The sequence below is a fragment of the Halichoeres trimaculatus genome, unplaced genomic scaffold (genome assembly GCF_033239565.1).
Source record: "Halichoeres trimaculatus isolate MK-OKI-2021-1 unplaced genomic scaffold, fHalTri1.1 fHalTri1_scaffold_13, whole genome shotgun sequence".
NCBI classification, from domain to species: Eukaryota; Metazoa; Chordata; class Actinopteri; order Labriformes; family Labridae; genus Halichoeres; species Halichoeres trimaculatus.
The window spans coordinates 17,532,986-17,551,409 of NW_027437191.1; the positions used below are offsets into that span (position 1 = coordinate 17,532,986).

The window sequence follows — 18,424 nt, forward strand, 5'->3', positions numbered from 1 at the left end:
TCTTTCTGTCATTTCACACACATGTACACATGTACTCGTACATCATACATAAGTGCAAACAGCCAAAAGGCAACTTTGGTGGGCAGACAGTTTCTTTTCAGTCTGTGGCTGGTCTATTCAACAAGGTAAAACAACCCCAAAGTAAACTTTTCATTCATTCATTCATTCATTCATCTTCTACCACTCATCTAGTGGTATGTCGCTAGGTGCCACCCTGTTGGTTGTGGCTGCCGGTTGCGGAAGCTCTTTGTCTGTTTCTTGTAACTTTTTCGTCTCTTTCTGTCATCTTTGTATTTGGAGTGGATCATTACTTTGTTTGGCTCATTTGTTGGTCGTGGACACCAAACTGTTTCTGTCTTAAGTGATATTTTTACTCATTTTGCTCCTGTGTTTGTTTGGAGATCCTACATGTAACCATGGCCGCACTGTTTACATGTGAAATCAGCTGTTAGCAGCCCGTAGCATCTCAATGCTAACTGGTGCAAGGCCTGATGTTTACCCACAAGGTGAGGAGAAGGAGGTGAGGACAATGTGCTGGTTCTCAGGTGTGAGCTAAGAAGTGATGACATGGACCTGTCCTTCCATCCATCGTTATTGGGAACGTAAGATCTATCTCCAATAAGATGGACAAGCTAGCCATGCTAACCCATCAACAGAGGGAATACCAAAAGACAGAGTAGCATCATGCTATCATGGCTAATGGAGCTAACACTAGACGCCAACGCCACATTGGAGGAACTTCACCTGCTGTGAGCAGACAGGACATAGGAGACAGAGATTGAATAGACTGCTGAAGAAGCTCAGTCCTGGACCCTGTGGAGGTGGAGGCTGGCTGAACTGGAGAATGATGGACAAACTGTCATCATCTAATTTCTTATGGACCTTTTTGCACTTTCTATACACTTTCTTACTTTTGTTTTCTTGATTGCTGCAGTGAAATAAAAAAAAAATCTATTCTGTTCTGTTCAAGTCTATTCTATCACGTTCAGGGTCCCAGGTGGCTGGAGCTTATTCCAACTGGACTGGTCTCCAGTCAATCACAGGGCCAAGATAAACTTCAACCAGAATAAAAATAAAAACTTTAGATTAATTTAGACCTTGTCGTGGAGTTCTCTTCCTACATTCAATACAATGCAGGAAAACACACATCTAGTCGAAAAATTACATTTTGGTGTTATTTAATTGGCTGCTGGCCTCCACAGTGCAATCTAAGCTGTTTACAAAAATGCAAAAAAAATTGGAAAAGATTCTTCACAATACAATGTCAGTGTGGTCTAAGTTCCACATTAACTTACCAATCCAACATTGATCATCAGAAACAAAACAAGCAAACAACAAAATAAACACACAGATGTTACCCCCAGGTAGCCTGGTTCAATGGCCAAGAGAACAAAACGGCCCTCTTTCAAAGTTTTAGCCTCTCCCACTGGGTGCTTGAAATTACATGTTTTTACAAAAACAGTTATATTCCTGTATTCAGACATTTTAAATACATTTAAAAGAATTTGCTCATTTCATCATTGTCCTCACCCAAAGCACAATCAAATAATTTGAAACAAATGAAAACATTACTTTTTGTTGCAATACATCTTCTTGCCAGATGTGTTCTGTTACATGCTTCAGTCTGCAAAATACTGGAACTTCCAACATGTGATTAAAAATACAATTCATCACCACTGACTGCTGAAATTCAGTGATTAATTTTGATACATACAAATAATGATTTTTTTGACAGACTTCAAATCAGAAAAATAAATCTATCAGGAAACTTAATCTGAATCTTAATGAAATTTTAAATACTTCTGCCACTAGTAACTGAAAAACTTGACCAATTTGAAACTCATACACAAATCTTTATATTTTAGTACCAAAGATAAATATTCCTTTTGTTTGGGGATAGACTGTAAAAAACTGTTTATTACAGAAAAAAATACTCAGTATATGTATTTGTTAACTGTGAATGCCAATGTCGTCTTGTTAGTAAATATAAAAACTGCTGTATTTGGCCGAAAAAACTAACCACCTTCAGATTTTAAGGAGGTGAAGAACCACCTGACATGTACTTAAAAAGGCACAGATATTTCTCAAGCATGTTCTTCTTCAGTGCACTCAGAATGAAGATTTTCACTGAGCGCTGTTGTCATCACTGTTTCCTGACCTGTGGGGGGCCTGGCCCACCTGATGAGATTTCTCTGTGGGGTTTCTGGCTGAGTCCCAGGAGGTGGATAGGACAAATGAGCTCAAACTGGTAATGCCTTTAAATTGGAAGATGAGCCCCATTTGTGGACTAAGGACTTTCATTTATCAGCATCACAGAAAGCTCTGACACATCAAAACCTTATGCTGGGAGAGCACCACGACTTCTCTCAACAATGATTACCCCTGTAACACTGACCATTAATGCCTGCTATAGCTTACTTCTGTTTACCATAACTAATCTATGTCTTATGCTGTCCCCTTGGTACCCCTGTGGTAGTTCTACATGGTTCACAGCCAACATGTTTAACACTTTGTTTTATCTGCTGTCTCTTTTGAGGCCCACTGTTCCACAAACCACCTTCCCTAAGACTTGAAAGCCTGTCAGGGCAGTATGGGCAGACCTCGGTATCGGGCAGTGTGTCCTAAGCCAGTTGGAAGATCATGATGCGATGACCTCATCATTCCAGCTAGTCTCGTGAAGATCTCAAGCTATTTTTAGAAAGGACCATTTTGAGCAGTTCGCAGACAGATTTAAGGGTTTTCTAAAACATATGAATATGTAGAGGTTTGAAAATATGCATATACATAGTTTGGACATCCAGCATCTTCAAGTTACTTTATATCAGTCGGCAAGCTCTGGTCTAAAACTATGAGGCAGAGTGGAAGCATGGGGAAGCATACAACCCCCTCCTTAAGCGTCTCTCCTTTTCATGTAGTTTTAATTTCCATTTTCTCAATCCTTTTCTTCAGGTTCTGTTAGCTTCTATCTCAGAACTTTTCTTTTATTTCATTTTTCCCTCCATCTATAACCCCTCATCCATTTTTCATGTATCCAGCTGATAAACAAGGTTTCTCTGTTGAGTGTGTTTCACTTCTGGCCATCTCCTCTCTTTCACCAAAGCATCCCGTTCACACTTTTCTACCTCACTTCACTCCATCTTTTCCATTTCATCTTCCCTATTTCTTATTCATCCCTCACTCCAGCATGTTTCCCTTCTTATACAACCCCTGCATCCCTTCTTCTCCTTCTCATCTTGTTACGCTCTTGCTCCATCATTGGCTTCCCTCTTTCCGTGTGAACTCCAGGAGAGGAAACAGTGCTTGTTGTAGAATCAATCATTCTCTTGCACATGCCGACACTGCCAATTACTTAAGAGCAATGAACCGCTCACTGTGCGTGCACTGGAATATCTGCATGACCGATAAACAACAAACAAACAACAGTGGTTTCCCAAGCCTAGAACTGTAAATCCATCCTGGAAAATATGGAAAACTGGAATAATTGCATTGTTAAGGCAATCTACAGCTGACATTCAAGTCAAATCCACTTGGTTTTCTCACAGTGACAGTTAAACTGTCTGTGGGATGTAAGTCAGAGGTATATTTGTATGCTGAAAATATGAATTCAAACACCATCCCAGAGGACATCTCTTTGTATTGCTGCTGGGCTTTTTATTCCAAGCTGATCCAACCCGCAATAATTTTTTTTGACAGTTGTAGAAATTTAACCTCAAAAATCCAGCATGGATGATGAAATCACTTAACAGTGTTGCAAACAAATCACCCTCCAGATTAGCATCCAACCACCAACTTTCCACCAAGTGCTATAACTGAAGGATTTTCTTCCAGTTAAGATATCTTATTCATCATAACAGACTGGGAATAAAAGCAGAAAATTGTTGCTTTTGTAAATTATGGAAAAAAAAAACGAAACTGTGACTCTGATACAATTAGTTAGTGTTGCATCTTCTGTAGATGATGTGCAAGATGGGTAGAGTGAGGAATAGTGAATCCTTCTTCCTTGTTTATTGCCAATGCAGAGGCATAAAAATGCAGATGCATGAGATTGCATGAGACATGCGGTATGCAAATAAAAGTTTTATTCAGTCTTATCCAGGTGATGCTTTTCATTGTGCATGTTGTTGTTTCTTGCCACTGCACCATGAGCTGGGATTTATCCAACAACAGTTCCATGTAACTGCCAACTAGTTTTAAACCAGCAGATGATTGACTCGCTTGCTGTGTGAGTTGCACCTGTAACATGTGTTACACATTAGCATTGACAAAATAAAAACTGCAGAATGTTTGGACTACAAAAATAAAAATATCACACTGGTTACCTGCTAACCTTTGAGGGTATTAATATGTGATAATTGAATGTCTAACCCTCTCTTATGTAAAGTCTCTTTAAGTAGGTATTAAGCAGATGTCATCCTCCCTCATAGACAAACACTTTTTACCCTGAGGTGTGTGTATATGTGTGTGTGGTTTCAAACAGAAGATCCTATCTGCTATTGGCTGTGCTTGAGGACCTCCTCTTGTCAAACAGGACACATCCTGGATAAAAACAACACAGAATCAACATAAAAACACCCTCTATCTCAACACTGAGAGAGAGCACCTTCAGAGCCTCACAAAAACAGCAGTACGCGCACAATCTGCTTGTGATTCCTTGATGGTGCAGCTTGAGTGCTTACGCACACACACACAAGAAATCCTTGAGTTCCTCTGTAATGCTTGTGTTTTTGTTTCACCTGAAAACTCAAGCCCTGTGGTTGTGACAGATTTTGGTTTGTATAGACATACAGGAGCCTGGTTTGCTTTTGCTAATTAAGCCCAGTATGGGTCTTTGTCTTCCCATAACTCAGAATCTAACCACTGTATTTTCTAATAAAGCCAAATGCCATGAGCACATTTTGATAAGACAAGAAGAAAACTCGCAAAGGATCATTGTCTGATGAGGTACGGTCACGTTGGTGATTAATGCAAGACACTTAATAACAAAAACACAAACTGAACTCAACATCCCATATCGTGCACATAAAAACAAAAGCGTGTTTTATTTTTTTGTGTAACTATTATTATTTTGCTGTTCCTAAGATGCAAATTTTGCATTCAACAGGGTTTTAATAAATGCCATTCTGGTCTGTAGGCTCCAAACAAAGGTGGGTTACGATACTTTGTGAGGTGAAGCTGGTTGAGCTAATAGGGGTGGGTCTAACTTTCTAGTACAACTGATAGCTTGACTCAAGTGTCAGACAAAAATTTCAAAGCTGACCAGACAACTCAACCTCCTCATTTACTTTCCTCCAAGTGAAAATTTGACTGTCACCAAGATTAGAGAAGCCTTGCAGATACAATCAATTTGTCTTGTATTTTCCAGATGACTAAACCTCTGTGTCACAAAATGTTATCCATGCTGATTTGCTGTCACACTGCAAGTTAAAGGGGCTGTGAGGAGTTTGAAAGTGAAAAAGGCTCCCTTCTAGATATATGCCTGATCCTAATCCACACTTTAAAATGAGATGATCAGCGCCAATATTGCAGGTTACAGCCTTTAGTCGGGTTGTATCACTCTATATCATAGAGGCTAAGCTGTTTGTGATAATATTCAATCCAGCCCACATGTAGCACTTATTCTGCAGTGGTCTACTGTAACTTGAGAGTCTATCAATAAAATGAAGAGTAAGGTTACGTTAGATCTGCTAAGTAGGTGACTGGCAGGACACAGCTAATCAGGATTCACTAATGTTACACATTACAGACATGTCTTCAAGCACTGGACTGCTGTGCTTATAAAAAACAGCTACCAAACTACTTACAAATAGACAGTGTTAACTTGTTGTCACATTAGCCTACAGATACGTCAGAGCACCGAGCTGCAGATGTCGCTATAGATAGCCGGCTGCTACAACATTTGCTTGATGTCACGTTTCAAACCTTCAAACCGCAGCACTTCGTAACTGTACTGATAAGTCCCTTACCTCAGTGGGTGGTATCCAGTATAAAGTTGTCTTGAACTAAGAAAATTTGTTTGGATACGATCTCTATTTAATTCCAAGACAAACACACACCTCGCTAAAAGTAATTTACGGCAGTGTGCGGAGACTCCAGGCCACAAGGTGGCAAGGGAGTGCAATTAAAACAGATCCTCCCCATAGCATCTTTAATTAATAAATCACTCAATCCAGTGTGCATTGTGCAATTGTGAGGAGGGCATTCAACAAGTCAGGAATCTGCCCCATTCGTACACATAATTTGCTACATTTGCATCTACAAATCCACACCATTTAGAACCTAAGAGTAGCTCAAATCTACTCACATTTCTACTGACTTTACATGTAATTGACTTGCTGAATGATTTATTTACATTTCAGTGTTAACACATTATTGTGATCTGTAAACTTTGAACTTGAAGGGTACAGTAGGATACATACTTTGAAAGAGTGGCCATGAGGGGGCCACGCAAATTCTTTGCCCTTGGTCCCTCTAAAAGGTTACTCTGGTCATACATGTAGTGGCTGAACTTTTTCTTTGCAAATAAAGAGTTACGAACAAATTTGTGAACCTGAGTTGTGGAACACTGCCAGCATCTTTCAGCCTCAAATATATTAGTGTTTGAAGACACCTACAAACAATTTGATTTTCTTTGATTGAAGAATCACTGTGACCGCTGCATTGATCAAGAAAAACGAATCAAAGAAGCTTTGACTGGGGTCTGTATGCTGATTGACACCTGCGTGTGTGTCACACAAGCCCTGGTCGGATGTGCATATCAATGCATTGGCCTGTGTGTGCAAGTGTGTCAGACACACTCTCCTCACACAGAGAAGGACCCTGTTCTGGCAGACACAGCCCAGGAAGCTTTGCTAAGCTGGTGGAAGAAAGAAGCCTGTGTGTATGTGTGTGTCCTCTGTGTGTTTGTGTGCATGTGCTTGTATTTTCTGTCTTACTCGCAAGAGCATAGACACACAAAAACAAAGACACACACATTTTTTTCTGTAATGCTGCAGGTGAAAATCAGGGACGCTTTCACCAGAGGAAGGGTTCTTATATTCATTATTCTAAAACATTTATGGGTCAGCTTGAGCGCTGAATCACTGGAGCCTTCTTTACTTCCTTTGGCACAAGATTTTAAGATTAAAGCCAAAAACCCTTTTTACAGCACTCACATTCACTGTATATTGAGTGTCATATAAACCAAACCTTGAGCGTTTAACAGCTTCTTAAAGCTCAACAATGGACGTATGTTTGCATGTCCTTATGTGCATGTGACTGTATTGTGATGCTTTCTTTTTCTCTTTCTTTCTTTCTTGGCAGGTGGGTACGCAACAGTGACTGCTGGGACTGAGCCAGATATCATAGAAGGTGCAGATTAGATGGACTTTGCCACTTCAGCAAAGAAACACTCCTCTTTCCTCTCCCCCCTTTTTCACAGAGAGCAGCAGATCGCACACAAACTTACACACACACACACAGAAACACAGACTATAAGCAATCTCTATAATTAGACAAGTCTGAGTTAACAAAGCGTAGATACTCCTAAAACTTGCCCAATCATCATGAATAGAAACAGAAAACTGCACTGATGTTACACAATCCAAACACCTGATAACACTTCTAAAGCTGTCTGATAAAAACCCCACTTGACAAACAAGAGGCATGTGCCATTTTCCCATGCTACACAACATATGGTGCTAAATTAACGTCACCTTTAATACTTTCATCGGCTATTGTACATTGAATATGACAAATTACCACAAACTGCATTAAGGTCACTGTGTGCTGGGTCGAGTAAGGCTGTCACAGACTCTCTGGGGAGCACCAGAAATATCACACAGATTTCCTTTCCTCAAGATGGGGATGATCATACGCTTCTTTTCTGGACAAAGGGATTTTTGGTCACTTAGAGCAAACACAGCTCTGTGAATGGTTAATTTACAATAAAAACTGTTCAAACCGTTTGTGATATTTTATTTTAGGGATAAAACAATAAAGCCATTACTGTATTGCCCCATTGTGTGGGTTTGGATAAACCCTCTTTTAAAAAAGGAGACTATGTAGCATTCATGACAAAATATATTTTTAAGGCTCTGTTTTTAAGAATACAGAAGGGTAATTGGACGATGGCAGCACTCGGTATTTCACGTTTCTCTTTGAATATAAGTTAATTTTGAATGACACAAAGGCACATTTTGAAACGCATACGTCAGCTTTCAGCGCGCAGGACAAAGCAGTGTTTAGTGACAGGTGTCGGGAATCACATTTATTTTATGTTGCACAAAGAAAAAAGGCTACTGCAGCCCACAGGCTAAGCCTCTGCCACATTAAAATGTACGATACACTCTTTTTTAAATATCCCAAAGGATACAAAAAACAAGGACACCTACACTTAAAACACCGGTCAACGGTCAATGTGTCCGTCTTTTCTGTGACGTGTTCGTGTCCTGCAGACAAAAAGTGATTAATTGTCATTTACCTGTTGCAGCAGTGCAGCGGTGTTGATCCTACATCCAGCCTGGCAAATTGAGCTGCCGGAGAGGGAGGAACCGATACAGCAGCTGAGGTGGGTGTGGACTGGAAAAGGGGCTTCTCCAGAGGGTCAAGTTTTGTTTTTTGATGTGTAAAAATTTAACTTCCTGCTACTTCCGTCAAAATAAAAGCGCCCGTTGCAAACCGGAAGTATAGATAAGAAGCGGTTCCTCAAAAATCCACTCGGTCAGCGACAGACAGTAAGATAACAAGTTAATAATAATAATAATAATAATAATAATAATAATAATAATAATAATAATAATAATAATAATAATAATAATAATTTGTTTAGTAACCCAAACTGGACTTGTCATCTGAACATGTAGCTTTTTGTCTTCAGTAATTCAATCCCTCTCTTGTTTTCAGAAAACTTATCATCCGATTTTGACTGTATGTTCTTGTGACTTAAAAAAAAAAAAAAGATCTGAAAATAGAAACAGCCCAGGGTAGGGATGGGTACTTTTCACATTTGAAACTATCCAGTACAGATGCCCAGTACCTGGCAATCGGTATTGATACTCAACGGTACCAATTTTCGCTACTTTTTTGTGCTTATGTGGTAAAAAATATCAATTCGTTTAATAATAAAATATTAAAAAAATCAACTCAACATACTTATTCTTCAGTATAAAACCTTAAAATGCTGTCTTCATGTCCACCATGGAAAACTGCCTTCTCATCCATGCCCTCACAGTCACAAAGATGCAGCTAGGTACCTAAACATGGTACCTTTTGATTTTACATGAATCGGTACTTTGTACATTTGACAGAATCCATTCGGTACCTACAACAGTACCTGATTCGGTACCCACCCCCAGCCCAGGGTACTCTTGCTGACTGTACCCTTTCCCTTCACACAGAGTACAAACTGCTGTAATCCAGTAGCAGATACTTTGTCTTGGTGTAGAACTCACAGACAAAAGAACTAATTTGTCCCTGGTCCTGAAAACCTTTTAAATAATTACCTGTGACTCTGTTGCCTTTAAATTTCATGTTTATTGTCTATGTGTGTGTCTATGATACAATCACATAAGGCTTTTCCAAATGTGCTTGATTGTATTTTATAAATTCAGAATTTCATTGCAAACAGGGAATGTTTGTCGATATCACACTCGTATACTACTGACTTATTTGCTTTTTTGCGGAAAAAAAGCTTGTATCTAACCAAAGTTAAGTGTGCATGTGTTATAAACAAACTTTTTTTTAATCTTCAGTTTCACAATCAGAAAAACCCACGTCTCTGCCCCATACACTATCTACCTCATTAAGCTGGTGGCAATGACAGACTTTTATTTTGAAGGCAAAGACACCTAAACTCACAGGCCCAGAAGAACAGAGCAAAGGCAGTTACTTTGCACCTACTATTAATTCCATTCACATCCCTACTATGTTGGACATGTCCTCATAAAGGGCCAAGGTCAAAGTTATGACAGCCTATATGTGGTTTCATAATGTTATTAGTAAATCATCTGCATATTGTGCTTTATCTTGCCTTATCTTTCTGAAGTCAACCGAATCAGTAATAAAATATTCCAGGTAATTGAGGAGTCGGGAGTATCAGTCCATTGGTTCGACACAAACTTTGCTGGTTTAAGGCACCACCAACGGGCCACTTTGGGTATTACATCTGCAGGTGTACTACAGACTTCTGACAGCAGAGTGTATAAGAGGCTCTGATTGAAACACCATAACAGTACATACATTACACAGAACACATACCACTTGCTGACTATGGACTTTTGGAAGTTTCTACCGACTTTTCAGCACCGAGAGCAAGCTTTCAGACTATTGTTCCACATAAAATCTAGTTTTCAAAAATAGGCTATCAGTCTGTTCTGTGAACATAGACATCACCAGTGTTTCCAGATAAAACTGATAGTTTCCAGTCAAAAGGCTGTCCAAAAAACCCAGAATGAGAAAAAAACACCCAAAGATATAAACCCCATATTTTTTTCTGTTATTTTAGGTGCCATCCAATACACCACAAAAGCTCACTGAAGGTCGGAGCACACAAAAGTAACCCTTCTATGGATAGCACACACGGAATACCGAATTTCAGGTGTAATTTCGCCATCTTCTGGACTGATGTCTAACATGTAAATGTGAGCTTAATGGAATTGCTTTGCAAAAATAAGCTTAAAAAGGGACGAGTCTGACCGAGCTGAACAAAGTACCCATAGATAACAATCATACTTCTTCAACGCAGCGATAATAAATTCTGCGCACACATCGAGATTAGAGCGCGTGAAGGGCACTCCAGCGCGCGCACATTGCACTTTTACAGGCACATAGGTGTTTATACTTTTCAGAGATTTTTTTATGACTTTTGAAAAAATTATGTTTCCATTTGTATTGATGCTATGGGTTTGCAACACCACCGTATCACGCAGTTGGGTGTGCGTCGTGTTTTTAGTAACTCAAATTTCCTCTCCTCAGAATGTTGTGGTCAGTGACTAAATCTGACAATGCAATTTGTCCAACATAATAATGATTTAAAATTTGCTTTAATTTAGCCCTCAATTAAACTCCAACTCACGTGTACACGCCCAAGCCCGTTTCAACCAAACACCCAAACCCAAGGGAACTTTAGCCATGGCTATGTTATACAAACTGCACAATACATAGCCTCAAACAGGCTAATATGACAGACTATTTAAGTTAGTTTTTGTTTTAACCAGCCAAGAGAGCAGTTTTGTGGGTTTTGCTAACCAAGAGGGTACATCCCAAGAGGACGACTCAATACCTTTTTCAAAATTGGGCAAACCCCTCACACCACTGAAATAAAATATTCTCTCTGTCTGATCAGTGGATATAAAACAACTGAACTGTGCAGGAAACTGTACTTTATTTCAGAAAAAAAGACGTCAAGCCACTTACATATGGTGACACTCTAGCGTATTACTTTTTAAGGAAAACTTAAATATTCAAGAATCATGCAATCAGAGAAAAAATAATTAACCAAATATCGGTCAAATCAGATTTTGCATCAGATAAGGAATTTTTTCCCTTGTATTCTTTAATGCCGTGATGTCAAAGCCTTTATGATTAAGTACTTCAAATTCAAGTGTCTTACAGTCCTAATAAGTTTGAAGGCTGACAATCTATGAAACCAAATTTATAGGACTGAACAGAGTCTCAGAATTGGATATTCATCTAATTGCCAAATGTTTATAAGTCTGCTCACAGTTAAACATTGTAAGTAGTTATTTTTTAACTCATGTTACATTCCTGTGAAGGTTTCAAGATGCTATGTTTATTTTTTGCATCAGCAGCCTTGAGTGTAGTGCTCATGGAGTTTGTTCAGAAAGCTCTGAAAAGCTGGTTTGGCATGTATCCCAGGTGGAGGAAGGAACTTTGGGCTTCTCTCTCGAGGTTTGCCAGCTCCTGGACTGTTGGGGCCAGAACATCCACATGACCTTTATAGTTCCCACCTGGTTAAGAACAACAGGTTTATTGGTCAAGGTCAATAGAAAAACAAAAATACTTAAGTACTGGTTACTTTTCCATAAGACAAGCTTCTTAATTTGCTAAAAATGTCAGATGCTATGTGGACATACCTCCCAGTGCCCTGCGCTGACCATAAGTGACCTTCCCATCAAAGTCATCCACAGGTACTTTGATGTCCGGCTCACACTGAGTGATGGTGCACTTTAGATGTTCCTCAATATCTGACAGGAGCTGTTCAGAGGAAAATTAATTAAAGGACATAAATAGGATTGAGAGTCTGTAGTGGGTAGTGCTGCTGATTTATGTCATGAGAGCAACAGAAGGGTGTGTGTGCATGAGCTTTCTAGACACACCCTCATAACCTAAGGGAGCCATTCCTGCCAGGATGACAAAGCATCTGCTGTTTATTAAATAGATTACAAAGCCTTCTATGGAGTCAGCGGCCCGTTTTAAAACAGCAAATTTAACTTGCAGCCACAACAGCTTAAATTGACATCTGAATCTGTTCACCTCTTTCTCATTGTACCAGATGGTGCAACCTCCATCCTCCTTCAGGCGAGTGTTGTAGCAACCTCTACCTCGGTTTGCACAGACATGGTACCACACCTGCATGAACGAAAAAAAAAAAAACCGAACAAAAAAAAAAAAAAAAGGGATTTAAGCCTTAATATTATCCCAAACAATTTACATAAACCTAATTTTCCTAAAGTATTATTCACTTTACCTTTTCCTTCTCCATTGCAACCAAGGAAATAGCAAGACCCATTCTAGGAGTGTAAAAGGAACACACATGAAGTCAAAATTTCAAGATGTTATTTTCTGAAATTTTTGAGATTACATGGTGGTGATTTCATCTTTACTCATTTAGTGTGAATGACAGTTATTTTCAAAATGTTTGCCTTTACCTCTCAGCTCTACCAACTCTGCCAATGCGATGGACATAGTTCTGCTTCTCATCTGGCAGGGTGACATTGATCACTGGAGGAAAAAAGATGAAAGTTTTAATGCTTTAATACAGAGACCTAACTTGTAAACTACACTTATTTTTTCGTATTTATTTTATTCCCATTTGGAAAATGAACGTAATCTAATTTACCATAAGGTACTCCATGGATGTCGATTCCTCTTGCTGCTACATCTGTGCAGATCAAGAGCCTCACCTCTTTCCTCTGCATGAACAAAAACAATCTTCAAACACCAGTGGACTTTTTATGCTCAGTATGAAGGGTAGCATTAAGTTATTCTTTTACCTTAAAGCGCTCCAGGTTATTTTTCCTCTCATTTGGTTTCCGATCACCGTGAAGACAAACACAGGAAAGCTGGTGGCCTTTACTGTCCGGACCTGGTGAGGAAAGGTGTGAATTGGTAACGGAAAAAGGAATTTATGTGTGGGATGTTTTATAGATTTAACATTTTCTTGTGAAAGCTACCAAGTAAAGCCATGGTGATGCTGATGCCTCTTACCTCCCCCTTGCTGAATGAAGTACTGCTCCATGTTGTCACAGTCGATCTTTGTGCGACAGAAGATTATGGCCTGGTCCATCTTGTGCTCTTTAATTGCCCTCACTGCGTACTCGCCTTTCAGCAGCTTGATGGCCTCAGACCACATTTCTAAAACGCATACAAACTTTGATTATTATTTATTCTAAAAGAGATAAAACAGTTATATAGGATTTATATGACATACTCCTGGTAAAAGATCTAATGTTCCAAAGTAAGCTCTTACCAGAAGAATTGGCTCCAGGTCTGGTGTTGTCTTTGGCATGAACTTCATCTGTCTGTCCACAAAAAAAAGAAGATTATGGTTAAAAAATAGTTCTAACAAGATACATAAAAACATATGCACTCATAAATGTGGTGAATACTTGAATGAAGATGAGGAAAAGCAGTGATTACATAATTTTATGTCAAATTTTATATTTTTAAAAATTCTATGAACTTTGAATAAACCTGCCAGGATAGTGCTTATAGATTATCTTTTTTGTTTCATAAATTATGCTGGTTAGAAGAGACTTTGTAAGATAAAAAAAGTTTAAGATTGGAAAATAAAGCACCACTCTCAGTACCTTTAGTTTTTTTGAAAGCAATGGTGGTAAACTGCTGCCTCTTGTGGTCAAACTACTGCCTCTTGTGGTCAAACTAAGTATTACAACAACAAAACACTTGACCAAAGATAGTGCAGAAAAATTATTCTGGCTTTATAATTTACCTGCTTTCTTGATTTAAATAAGGTAACTAGGGTAAATGATCCAGTTTTATTTCTCTGCTCAGACATTAAGTGTGTACTTAGCCCAGCATAAGAGACTCACTCTGATGTGATTCTTGCCCAGACGCTCCCAGAGACGGTCACTCTTGGGATTAACAGGAACCACCACGTGATGGACAGTCTCTGGGACAGAGTCCTCCCCTTTCAGGTCCACCCAAGTAGGGAAATGCATGATACGCTCAGACAGCTTCTTCACGTCAAATGAATGAAGTGTGGCTGAGCAAACAATCACCTGGAAAAAAAGATAGTAGAAGATATTAGTCTTTCTGGATCTGCATGTATTTTTAAACATCTTGTAAATTCATTTTCGAAAGTATTAAATTACATTACAAGGATGAAAAATTTCAATTGAAGGTGGCTACATTTCACTTTGATAGCCAACATGTTACAGTAAACACACATTTTCTTTACTCTGCTGCTTGAAAGTAATAAAAACTGTTTTAATATTCAGCAAACTAGTCTGTGCCTCATATCACAACAGTTCTAGGAAAAGTCGGCAGGCTGTTTGTACCAGTTTAAGAATGGCCTCAAGTCACCAAAACATTCAGTATCACTTGTGCAGCTCATTACCTGCAGTCTTTTGCCGTCAGAGGTGACCTGAGGGATTTGGTTGTGGATCCTGTTGATGAAGTCAGTGTAACCTGCAGAGAGTAGGCCATCCTGAGGGACACACAGAGACCAGACAAAATGATTGTTATCCAGGATACACCAGTCAAAACAGGACATGTCAAAGGCTCTGCTTCTCATGCCACCCGTGAATTATTTCAACACTTCATGTACTGAACTTACACACTCATCCATGACTAGAAAGCGAACTTGGGACAAGCTCAGTTTCCCAGTGGAGATGAGGTCATCCAGTCTGCCGGGTGTTCCCACCACAATGTCAACCTAATTATAAGAGGACACAAAAAAGAGCAAAGGAGTTATGTCTATGTCTTGAAATTGTTAACTCTGGACAATTAGTTTAACAGTGCTCATCACTTACTCCTTGCTCCAGAGCAGCCAGCTGGTCTTTGGCAGCCACCCCACCAATCACCAGTAAGTCCCTGCAGCCACAGAGATAGAATGTGCATAACTTAAAACTGAACACTGACTCCATCTGCTGGTGTAAAATTGAATGTACAAACATGTTGACTTTACATTCTTAAGGAATATACTTTGAGGAAGTTTAGTATCACTTAGCATCTGATGTTTTCTCCATTGATTTTGACTATATGGTATATTTTCCAACCCAGTGTTTGTTGTCCCGCTGTTAAGTTATACCTCAGTTTAGGGTTATCCACGTATTTTTTAAACTGCTTGACGTTGTTGAGAGTTTGCTCAGCCAGTTCTTTTGAAGGCTCAATGATCAGAGCCTTGGGTGCGTTGGATGATGCTTTAACCTGGCTCACTTTAGCAGAGCCTAAAGAAACAGAGAGCAGAGCAGAGAGAGCTGTTTAGGAACATACCAGTGATCATAAGTGTGTAAACAGGTTCTCAAAGTGCAGCTCCTGATGCATGTCCATCCAAAGAAGGATTTTATTGTTGCACGAGCCAAGATATTTAGTGTTACGTCACACACCTGTCTGAGTAGATTTGACAGTGTGACCCTCTGGTGCCTGATCAAGAGCAACAAATCCACTTTTGGGTGGATTTTTAAAGGCTTCTCCTCCAAAGTTGAACTTCAGCTCTGCATTCTGAAACCCAGATACAAGAAAAAAATAATTTACATGGTATGACCTTGGCACTTTTTTTCTAGCTTGATTTATTTATGTGATGCCAAACCTTAAGCACACAGGAGGCATAGAAGGGTTGGTTCTTCACGTGTTGAGGGATGTCAAAAGCCAAACCCAGATCATTTCCTGGGGAGGAAACCAGACAGAAGTGAGCAAGAAACATTTGTAACTCTATCACCTATTCTAGACACTTTTTTAATGATAGAAATAGATCGATTTATGGAGAACACACCATTTTTAGAGAAGGAAATTTGTCCCTTTTCTAGATCCAAGTAGCATCCAATGGTGTCATGCATGGTAAACTCCTGCAAAGATATGGAATATAACAAGAAGACAGGTTAAAAAATGGTCGTTATGACTGTTTGCATATCTAAATAACATGATTTCTTTAAATATTAATTACCTCCCCATAGCTGTCAAACTGTTTGTTGTTGGATTTCTTTCCAGTTCCACCAAAACCAAAACCATACTTATCAGTTCCTGGACAGAAAGACAGAGTTTATGGTTGAAATATTTGTCAGTTTATAATTTCTATTTTTATGAATTAAAATTTTACAGCATAAAGAACAGAGAGGCGTACCCAAGTCCAGTGAGGCCTGACTGGTGGACCAGCCTATGCGACACAGACCCTGGTCATGGCAGGTCACCTCATAGTAGTACTTCCCTAGACACAGAAAGACATAAACAAAGCCAGACTGTTGGTCTACTAAATGGAAATGATAAATTCATTCAATTTCATATTGAAACCCACAAAATTCACGTTTTTGATTACACTCAACAAATTAAGAGCACGTGTGTCATACACACCTTTGCTGACACCTTTTGTGGAACGACAACCGTGCCACTCTTTAAACTCTCTGCTCTGGCAGCACAAACCATCTGCACCGATTGCTGCACAGGCAAAAAAAAGAAAACTCACATTGTAAAAGGAGAAACAGAAAAAAATGGATGTTACATGTTCTTTTTTTAACCTGACATGGCTTACCGAAAGCTGTGCTGCGATCGTAAGGATTCATCTGCCAGTTGTTGAAAACTGTTTTAAAAATAAGACAAAAAAATAACATTTATGAACAGGGAAAGCCATTTTCATCATCTAATTTATGATTGATCCTTAATTATGAAACTAGCCTGACAAAATACATGAGATCCTGGACTTCAGCACAATGTTATCGTGATATCTTACTAAGCAAAGGCAGCATCTACAAAAACTGATATTAAAATGGTCTCACTAGCTCCACCAGTCTTGATGGAGGCTCTGCCCTTCTTGCCCTCCTGCTGATCCTTAAGGGTTTCATACACAATCTGGATCACTGGAATACTGAAGGCCTGAGGATGACAAGGATTTTAAAGCTCGAACTCAAACATCCATTCTAACAACAAAGGTTGGGTTGTATCAAGCCGCCATGTACTTACACCAGTTTTTCCACTGCCAGTTTCCGCTGCCTACAAAGAGAAAAAATAACATTTAAAACCTTAATCAAATGAAATGGAATTCATTTGTGCGAGAAACAGACAGGTTAAACTAACCATGAGTACATCTCCACCACCAAGAATGAGGGGAATAGACTCGGCCTGGATGTCAGTTGGTAGCCTGTTAAATCAGAGATTTTCTGAAATAAGTTTAACCCTCAAACTTACAGCAACGAATAAGTACCACTGATACATATGACAAAAATAAAATGAAGATACGTATCACAGCAAGCACTCACAGCCAGTCCAACTCTTCCACAGCCTGCGCAATTTCAGGCATAACCCCCATTTCTGTCAAGCAAAAAATATATATTTGAATGCTCCTGTATGCACAGAGAGTCTTTAAATGACATTCAGTCTTAAATACATTAGTAATCCGGTGTTAACATCGTAGAGTTGATAATAAAAAGCCAAACTTACCAGAAAACGCAGCCATTATAGCTGTTACGAAGAGCCGGGCTAACCGGATGTAACGTGTTCACAGTTTTGACTCAGTGCAACTCATTTAGCGGACTGGTGTAGCGCTATTCTGTCAATGGTTCCGTTTCGTTATAATTCTTGCAAATAAATGTTAACAATAATTGTAAAGCACGTGTGAGAAAAATTTGAATACCGTTATTTGTACTTTATGATTTTATTTGATTACGTAAAGTAGAATCATATTATAAACTTCCCTGAGTTGTTATGCTCCAGTTTGCGAATGCAGTTACATAAGGTATTTTGTCCCATTCCGGTCGCCGTAGACGTTTGATAGCTAGTTGAAGTAAACATGGCTGAAGAAAGTCTGATTGAAAGCGAAGATGAAAACATTTTGTACGACCTACTTGTCATTACTGAATGGCCGCCGGAGACGGACACGCAGGTTAGTCAGTCTTCTTTTTAAATCGCGGACAGTTTAGTGTTTGCGTGATCCGTGTGGTCAATAAGGCAAAAAGTTCACTCTGGTCAGCTGCAGAGGGTCAGTGGTTCAGAGCCACGTAGCGCAAACATACTGACTGCAGCATGCTACATC

The 18,424-nt window shown here is 39.2% G+C and overlaps 3 protein-coding genes across 5 annotated transcripts in view; 1 reads left to right on the forward strand and 2 right to left on the reverse strand.

Annotated features, from left to right (window-relative positions):
• The window catches only part of LOC141801575 (intersectin-2-like), a 48,672-nt gene extending 40,086 nt beyond the window's left edge, over positions 1-8,586 (reverse strand). For all 3 annotated transcript variants that reach the window (XM_074684662.1, XM_074684663.1, XM_074684664.1), the window contains exon 1: positions 8,459-8,586. The gene's annotated coding sequence lies outside the window, so the exon portion shown is untranslated. The remainder of the gene's footprint in view (positions 1-8,458) is intronic.
• A 2,736-nt stretch (positions 8,587-11,322) lies between these two features.
• ddx1 (DEAD (Asp-Glu-Ala-Asp) box helicase 1) lies at positions 11,323-17,917 on the reverse strand. The gene is made up of 26 exons (XM_074685825.1): positions 17,833-17,917; positions 17,652-17,703; positions 17,470-17,533; positions 17,356-17,385; positions 17,172-17,268; positions 16,928-16,975; positions 16,750-16,833; positions 16,523-16,606; positions 16,346-16,422; positions 16,175-16,247; positions 15,992-16,068; positions 15,789-15,903; positions 15,491-15,629; positions 15,213-15,273; positions 15,017-15,115; positions 14,798-14,887; positions 14,271-14,459; positions 13,688-13,739; positions 13,426-13,572; positions 13,212-13,303; positions 13,058-13,130; positions 12,867-12,939; positions 12,686-12,728; positions 12,472-12,567; positions 12,072-12,192; positions 11,323-11,945 (listed from the first exon to the last, which is right to left on the reverse strand). The coding sequence occupies exons 1-26, from the start codon at positions 17,846-17,848 to the stop codon at positions 11,815-11,817; spliced, it is 2,223 nt and encodes a 740-aa protein (XP_074541926.1). The 5' UTR covers positions 17,849-17,917; the 3' UTR covers positions 11,323-11,814.
• A 239-nt stretch (positions 17,918-18,156) lies between these two features.
• The window catches only part of nbas (NBAS subunit of NRZ tethering complex), a 221,581-nt gene continuing 221,313 nt past the window's right edge, over positions 18,157-18,424 (forward strand). Inside the window, exon 1 of the mRNA XM_074685126.1 lies at positions 18,157-18,274. Coding sequence (XP_074541227.1) covers positions 18,182-18,274 — 93 coding nt within the window. The 5' untranslated portion in view covers positions 18,157-18,181. The remainder of the gene's footprint in view (positions 18,275-18,424) is intronic.